This window comes from Harpia harpyja, chromosome Z, assembly GCF_026419915.1.
Source record: "Harpia harpyja isolate bHarHar1 chromosome Z, bHarHar1 primary haplotype, whole genome shotgun sequence".
Lineage (NCBI taxonomy): Eukaryota > Metazoa > Chordata > Aves > Accipitriformes > Accipitridae > Harpia > Harpia harpyja.
Window position 1 is genome coordinate 26967261 of NC_068969.1, and position 8683 is coordinate 26975943.

The 8683-nt window shown below is 44.7% G+C and overlaps 1 protein-coding gene across 6 annotated transcripts; it reads right to left on the reverse strand.

Annotated features, from left to right (window-relative positions):
- Nucleotides 1-2128: 2128 nt before the first annotated feature.
- On the reverse strand, nucleotides 2129-8657 carry SLC25A51 (solute carrier family 25 member 51). Of its 6 annotated transcripts, none has more exons than XM_052777029.1 (3): nucleotides 8543-8657; nucleotides 8078-8206; nucleotides 2129-4790 (listed from the first exon to the last, which is right to left on the reverse strand). In XM_052777029.1, exon 3 carries the CDS (start codon nucleotides 4749-4751, stop codon nucleotides 3876-3878), a length of 876 nt encoding a protein of 291 aa, XP_052632989.1. In that variant the 5' UTR covers nucleotides 4752-4790; nucleotides 8078-8206; nucleotides 8543-8657; the 3' UTR covers nucleotides 2129-3875. The 6 variants fall into 6 exon arrangements, with proteins under 6 accessions (XP_052632989.1, XP_052632988.1, XP_052632990.1 ...); XM_052777028.1 differs by having other exon boundaries at nucleotides 7935-8206; XM_052777030.1 differs by lacking the exon at nucleotides 8078-8206 and having other exon boundaries at nucleotides 8543-8641.
- Between the last annotated feature and the right edge of the window lie 26 nt (nucleotides 8658-8683).

Genomic DNA, 8683 nt, shown 5'->3' on the forward strand with positions numbered 1-8683 from the left:
TGTGGGTTGCCTATACCAAGAGTGACATTCTGCCCTGTTACACTTCCACTTGCAAAGGTCTGGGCTCTTAGTGAAGCCAGTTACTATTAGGCACACTGAAAACAGCACCTGCACAAAGCCAAATTCTGTTTCAGCATTACCTGAGGTACAGATGAATGTCACAGTATCATGCAGGACCAACGGGGGACATGGGGCACTGCATACTTGGGGCACATTGTGCATGTCGGTTATCTGCTGTTGTGTTTCCTGTAAATGAGGCCTCAACATATGCAGGAGCAGCATGACATCTGGGTTTAAATCAGAAGGTGGATTTGAGTTGGGGTAAAGGAATACAAGCTAAGCAGCTGAGGAAATGAGCACACTTTATTGCCCTGGCTTTGCTATCAAGGGGGTAACACTCAGCTGCTGCAGTTCTCAAGCTTGTGCATCAGACTCAGCTTTTCCATCAAGTTTTTCCAGAAAATGAGCTAAGATTCAAAATTTGAGTCTGAACCTCTTATCCATACAACAGCCCTGTTTGATGCAGACTGCCTGAGCAGTCAGTGGTAAACAGTCTGTACCCTGTCTAAAATAATATGCTATATACAGTTTACCTGTCCTGATGCTGCAAAAATGCTATTTAGGCTTGTCAGTACTTGTGGCTTTCTCTCACACCCTCACTACACAGTGCATAATAAATGAGGGGAAAGCTGTCTCTCTAGTTGTTAGAAATTTGATGGCATTAGTTTCTATGAGGAGAAAAAAACCTAACAACTGGACTATCACAGCCTGACTGATGTGATGTTTATTTCTCAGAGCTGTTCCTGGAGCCTCCTGCCTTTTCCAGCTGTCAGTTCGGAACTACCAAGAGCTGTTGCCTTCATATTAGTTTACTTTCCTATGCAAAAACCTGTGTTCTTCCCCACCCCCCCACTGCAAACAGCTAAGAACTGGCCAAACTTGATCACCTGAGGTACTACAAGGTCTTTGGAATAGAAATATGCCTCAAACCCACAAAGCAGTATTTTGCAATATTGCTATCCTTTGCTCAAAGTAATTACCCAAAGTCTAGCTCTATTAGTCTTTCAGCAGTATTCCCGTTAACATTGTTAGAGACATTCCCATTCCCTTTAGCTGGAAATGATTGTTGTAGTCCACCAAGAAAATCAACTGAGACACCAGCAGTCATTTTTAAAATTCTGCTGTAGAGGTTGGTCAAACCTGACTAAGAGTCCCAGCTGCATGTTTTCAGAGAAGGCAGCAACTGAAGCGTGGCAACGTCCTGGTTTAGTAGCAACACAGTGTTGAGACAAGGCAACAAAAGGCTGAGGATCCCACTTCTGAGCTGTCCCATGGAAAAGGGTGCTAACCAGCCAGGGAAGATAAGCCACGGTCACTTCTCTCATAGACTTTATCCTTCGTGCGACCCATAGTAACCCTGCCCTGCACACAAGACAACACATAGAAACACTGCTACCTAGCGCTTGGTTTGAAGATCTACTCTTTCCTGATCCTTGCCCAGTACCATTTGTGTTCTTAAATTGCAACTGCATTAAGTAAGTATGGAGTTGGGGCAGTCTGCTTATAGTCAAATTTTTTAAGCCTGGAAACAATCTTGAAACTTGCCTGAACAGAGGTGTTTTCATGTTAGTTGAAGCATCACAACTCCTGTGCCCTCTTCCCAGACTGGCAACACATCCTGTTTAGCAAACTACCTATTCCATCTCACAGTAACTTGTGTGCCAATACACACTTCTCTTCACTGATTATGAGTATCTGTCCTCTTTCTTGCACATAAAACATCTGTAATTTGTTAAGCATACAATTCTTTAGATTGTGTTGTAAAACTGTCAGTGGTTATAAAGCAAAGCAAAGATTATACTTGAGCATAGTTCTGTCATGACAGACCTGCAGTGCACTCCATCTAACCATGCCACATAAGCAGAGACAGCAACAGACCAGGACTCCACTTTTCCCTTTTTGCTACAGTAATGCCAATCACCAGTTAGTGGCAGGCTTATGTTAAACTCTTACCCTCAGTGCTTCAGATTTCCCAACATTAGAGAAATATATAATATCTTCCACAGAGAAACAGGATACAAATTTTTTTTATTCCATCAAGGAGTGATTACAAAAAACAGTACACTGGTGAAAATCAGATTCTGCCAGTAACAGACAGTCAGTAAACATTTTATTTAAATGCAGATAATCACAACATTCAGATACAAGAACACCCACTTGTGCCTGGCCATTTTTGACTGTGAAGCTAGGGACTATATTATGTTTATAACACACTGATTGGGACCAATATTTGAGGACAGTTTAGCTAGTGAAAAACTCAAATGTAAAGTAATAGCCACTCCAAAACTTAGGAAAAGACCAATTCATACCGTTTCTGAAAGCTTTCCTGCCCCCCATCATCCAAAATATTTTGTTTTATATATATAGTTGCATAAAATAAAGTCCCCCAGAAGAATCAAATGCTTTGTGTTAAGACCCTCACCTGGTTTATGGTCATGCTTGCTCTTCTGTCCCTTTCTCTAAGGCCTGAAGTCTTGTATCTCTCAACTCCCAAGTCTGTAAGACACACAATACTTCGTATTTCTGCAAGTCTTTTTCAATACTCACCTACAGAATTCCTTAAACATGTCTCCAAATGCTGTATCTTTCCTACCTAGCTGCTTCTAAGATCATCTTTGGTTGTCATCTCTGCCACACTTACAGACCTCCACCGAAGTGGGTAATACCCAGAAACCTCCTCTTGTTGGTGTTGCTGTACAATTCTGCCACACAGCACTATTAAGAGTACACATCAAGTAGGCAGAAGTCCAAGTTTCAGGTAAAAATATCTCGTTGTGATCCATTATTCCACAGCCCAAATGAAACAGAAGTAATTTGCAAAAGACAAGATACCTCAGTACAAGAGAGCTGTGTTTGTGAACTACTTTTGTGAACTACTTTCACAGCTGCAGGAAGCTGAACTATTTCATGAGCATTACAGAAAGGGCCATGTTCTTTCTGGCCCCATAGGTGTAAGCAACAGAAAGAGCAGCAATGCAAAAAAGCAAAAAAAAAAAAAAAGGCAGAACAAACCCCCATGTTTACAAGCGTTTTTTTAACAAGGAAGGACACTTTAAAGCTTTAGTAAATTTGCTCTTTCATTCCTTCCACTTTTCCCTTTTCACATGAAGGCACATATGTACATATACACAGAGATCCCACTTTGAACTGGAGTCAGCTTCGACTGAAGTTAAACATTCAGTAACCCCTCTTACACTGCTGAATGAAATGTTCATCTTAAAGCCAAGCATCAAAATGGCTGGCAGAATAGTCTGCGTAGGCTTAGTTTAAGCTTGAAATTCTGAACTTCAGTCATCCTCATCTGGATCTGTCCTTTTAGCTTTAAACAATAAGGAGTACTTAGGACCCTAAAACATTTGAAAATGCAGTTCTTAAATACAGATTTTGAAGTTTATCAGGCAAGGGAATCAATTTTCATCAGCCCCTCCTTGATTTTCATGTTCTACAATGTGGACAGTGGAGCACATTCCATCGCGGAGCGTTAAGAAATTTTGGGAGTGATACAGAATAAGCCGCTGGACTAATGTAAGTGTTCAGGTTTTTTTTTTTTTTTTTGGTTTTGTGGTTTTTTTTTTTTTTAAACCTTGTGTTTGTCTAGTAGCTCCATTATGGGTAAACTCACTTCCCAGCAAAAATACTTCAAAAAGGTCATCTTAATTGCACAAAGGTTTAGATGCATCACCATTCACCCCATAAATATTGAAGGCCAAGACTAATTACCTTTCACATTACGCAGGCACTGTTCCCTGGGATTAAGTGACATCATACATGCCAATACTCAAATGAACAGACGAGCCGAAGGAAGGTAGTGGTTTTCATAACAGCTTTAGCAAGAATTCGTAGGTTGCATTGATTATGCCCCAGGACAGGACAGAACGATGGTAATTCAGATGGGCTCCTCTGAAAAGGTGGATCAGTTTTCTATCACGTTCCAGCCAGATCTTCACGAAAACTTTTGAGAAGGATTGAAATTCACCACCAATTTGAGCTTGCATGCGAGTTTTTACAACATTCACTGGGAAAAACAAGAATCCTAGCATGGCACCCAACAGCCCTCCACAGATAAAGTCATTGACCAAATGAGTGCTGTAAGAAGTTGCTTCAGGCAGACACTGTTTGATAGGTCCCCGTAGGCCAAAGAAGAGTGCATTGCTGGGTCCATTTCGGAGCAGAATAGGCACCAATCCCCGGTAATATTCTCTCATCCCATAGACTTTGAGTACCTTGAAAGCCTGGTAAGTGTTTGTAAATTTATCGTGGTGTTTGTAGTCCTGAAGCAAAGTCTGAACTCGCTCAAAAGGTGTAAGAATAGCTTCTGTGGTCCCTGCAAGCACTGCTGCCATGCTGCGAGTGAGGAGTTCAGGAGCACTTGTGTGGCTATGGAGCAGGGAGGAGAAATCTTCATACAAGCCAAACATTAGAGCCAACGTTGTCGTTTTCTGCATTAATGGGGGAAGAATGCCACGATAGAGATTTCGAATTCCGTCCTTCTGCAGCTGATGTACTGCATCTTTTGTTTTCAAACCGTACAACTGCTGTCGAAAGAGGACCTTCTGGATGGGAAAAGTGACTGCTATATTTGTGAAGGCCGCACAGTAGCCACAAAGATAATGTTTACCAGAGGTAGCCGTTATGTCATTGCTCAGATATTCCTTTGAATTCGTTGGGGCGGAACCTTCTGAATCCATCATACTGTTTTTCTTACTGCAGTATATCTCAGTTCTCCTTCCCTACATCAAAAAAGGAAAGAACAAACATGAGCAGAGCTGCAAGTGACCCTGCAGCTTTTTTCACACTAGCGGATCATTCAAACAGCACCTGGTATCTTACACCTGAGAAATGCTCATATAATTCGAAGGAGAAAAGCAACAAATGCCAGATCTGATGGATGTTGCACTCTTTTCTACTCAAGTCTCAGAGACCTGAAAAAGTGGCAGTTTTTCCTTTCTGTACAGTTTTAAATTAAAATAGAAATAAATTGGGAAGGGAATTGAGATACGAACTCCTCAAGTGCTACATTACAGCTGACAAGAGGAAGCTTACACATTAGATTTCCCCATTCACTGTGCCAAGGAATTCAAACAGTGACAGGTCTTCTCTCGCACTAGTAAAATACACATCACCGGGACAGTGGTGGTGGGGACAGAAGAGAGTCTAAGAAAAAAAGAAATAAAAATTAAATAAAATACATGCAGTAGCATTAGAAATTCTGATCATTCCACTCCACCCTTCCCTGTGGCAGAACACAACAGATAATTTAAATAATAATTTGTCATGGTTTAACCCGTCCAGCAACTAAGCACCACACTGCCACTCTCTCACTCTCCCCCTTGCGCCAGTGGGGTGGCGAGGAGAATTGGAAGGGTAAAAGTGAGAAAGAAACTTGTGGGTTGAGATAAAAAACAGTTTAATAATTAAAAAGAAACTTAAAAAAAAAATTTATAAGGGTAAAAACACAACAGAGAGAGAGGGGAAAAAAACCCCAAGAAAAACAAGCAATGCAAATGAAAACAATTGCTCACCACCAACCGACTGATGCCCAGGCAGTCCCTGAACAGCAGCCCCTCTGTCAACCTCCACCCCCTGCCACCCCCAGTTTTATTGCTAAGCATGACGTCATATGGTCTGGAAAATCCCTTGGGTCAGTTTGGGTCAGCTGTCCCAGCTGCGTCCCCTCCCAACTCTTTATGCACCCCCAGACTGTTCACTGGCCAAGCACGGTGAGGAGCAGAACAGCCCGTGGCACTGTGCAAGCACTGCGTAGGAAGAGCTAAGACATCCCTGTGTTACCAACACGGTTTTCATCACAAATCCAAAACACAGACCCATACAAGCTACTATGAAGAAAATTAACTCTATCCCAGCCAAAACTAGTATGCAATTGTAATCACAGGCTTAAATTCATCTACAAGAACACTTCTAACAGTTAATTAACCTGCAGCCTCATCTGCAGAGAAAGCAAGCATCTTGAACCCACGCTTGATTTTCATATTCTATCAAGAAGTTCAGACCTTGAGCTAGGCTAGATCTGAGGTCCTGAAGGACACATAAACAGAGACAGTTCCACCAAATAAAGCAGGGAAGTACTGAAGTAATCATTACCAGGCAAAACTTGTTCATCATTTAAAATGGGGTTGCTTATTCAAAAAGTGTAAAAAGCTGGTTTTGCAGGTGGTCTGAATCCTAACTTCCATTACAACACAGCTTGAGTTAAGTCAGTACCAACCAAGCGAGGCTGGTGGTGGTTTGTGAACTTCAGATATTCCCTGCCAGCAACATGCATGAGATTTCCATGATTTCAAAATTGTATTTGGGGCTAATACCCCTGCTTGGCATGAGGAGCATGTTTCTCAAGGTGCAGCCACTACAGGCTGTTATGTGAAGGACACGTGGCAGAGGCTGTACAGAAACAAGCTGGATTGCTCAAAGCAACCCGACAGATTATTTTGACCAAGTATACAATTTATTTTTAAAACAAAACACATATATACCTGGATTGGCTTTCCCCCTATTTAATCCTTTAAGGTCTGGCAAGTGAAAATGTCATCTAAATAATTTACAAAGATGAAGTGTTTCTGTCAATATGAGAATTAACAGCAGAGACAGGGATTCATATTAGATGGCTTATACACCACTTCATATATGCAGCAGTTTGGTTTATTATTCAGATTATTGTAGTTCTACTTGCATATACTAAAAAAGCCACATCTGTAGATATGCCACTCTTAGACAGGGCACAGTGGGTCATGCTAATTCAACTAACACAGTGTGGAAGAGTCTCACCAGAGACAACACTGTTAAGAAGATGATTCATATATATGGTGTCATTCATATGGGTGACAGCTGCCTGCGGCCAAACCGTATTTTTCCCTCAAAAGAAACTCATAAGAAATACAATAAAATCAATTAAAAAAAAAAAAAAGACACCTTTAGTTCAGTTTCAGAAGCTACATGCTCCTTTTGCCATAACTGTTGTATCTGTCCAGTCGGGAAGCGTTGAAGGCTACAACGATCCTCATGTAAGGAAGACATCACGCTTCTGAGTTGGGAAACTTGCAAGAGCCAGGCACAGCAAGTCCTCCCAGAAGTGTTTACGACAGAACCCTTGCTTTCAGACACAATCTGTAAGGCCTGTGCCACCTACAAGTACTAAAGCACAGAAGCCCCTTTGTTTGAATTTAACATAAAAGAAGCAGTTCTCAAAAAAGAGTAGAAGTGTTGGATCAACAGCACTGCCTATACATACCAGCCCTTGAAGCTGCTGCAACATCCCATTTATACACAGAAGTTCCCTTCAATCCAGGAGCCAATTTCGGAGCACTCTGGGCAAGGGAGCACACGTGATCCTTTTTGACATAGCATTCCCTGATCCAAGTGCCAGCCTGATACCAAGTCAGGTGCCTGCCACCACCACCATCTTGTGGTATGTGCATCTAGTGCATCTAAAGAAGGATTTCAACCCGTTTACACCTGTCTAAATGACCACGGCCTTCAAAATGCTGGCATGTGACCCAGTAGGTCTGAGAAATGCAAGGGAAAGAATAAAGAAAGGACATTTGCTATCTGATATTGCATTATATTTCTGTATTGGTAATACTGGTAAAAGATAGCGGTGCTTCCCATCATCCTGATGGCTGTGGAATGAGCGTGCTAACTACGAAGTCCTCCTGGCCCAATCACAGTTTAAGATTACTTTGGGAACTGAACGCTCATTCAATCAGTAAATCAGAGTAACACTACAAACTCACACTCTTTCACCATCAACTACATGAAATATTCACCCTAAATGATCAGCCAGATCCTGAAGACACGCAGCTGTGTCAGGTAATACGGAAGGTTTACGGATTCATTCGTCTCCCCAGCCGATCACCTACCGCTGTAACAAACACCAGATTCCCAACTCGGGGCTCACCAGCCCGTGGCTCCTCACCACCGCCAACCCACTGGAAGCACCGGAGCACTTCCCGAAGGACGAGCAGCACGTTCGAGACTCGTGCAGCCGCCCGGGCAAACCCACCGGCCTGGAGACGCCGAGGAAGACCTCAGTGTTCCCCGTGAAGCTGGCAGGGCCGCCCGGCCATGGTGCCGGACTGCCGGAGACCCTCGGGAGCGATCGCAGCCCCGCCGGGGCACGGCACCAGGCGACCTGAAAGCAAACAACCAAACACGAGTCAGCGAGGCGCCATCGGGGAGGCCGTGGCCGGGAACCGGCTGGGGAAAACACCCGCCCCCGCCGCGGCGGGGCGGCCGGGCAGCCCGGCGCCCTCCCGGGCCTGGACCGGGAGCGCTGCTCCGCTCCCCGGCGGCTCTCGGCCCCAGCGGGCGGGCCGGGCCGGGCTCGCACTCAAGGTCAGGCCGGTGGGGCGACGGTTGCGGCCCGCTGCCGGCGGAACCGCGCTCGCTGGGCCGCCGGGCCGGGCCCCGCCGAGCCAACCGGAGAGGAGCCTGGGACGCGGGCGGCGTGTCCCACCTCAGGACGCACCTGCCACCGTTGCCATGGCGGCGGCGGGATGAAATAGGAACCTCCGCCGGCGGCGCGGCGCGGCGCGGCCCGGCCTGGCCCGGCCCGGCCTCAGCGGCCTGACCGCCGTACGCGCGCCGGCGCCTGACGCAGCCACGCCGC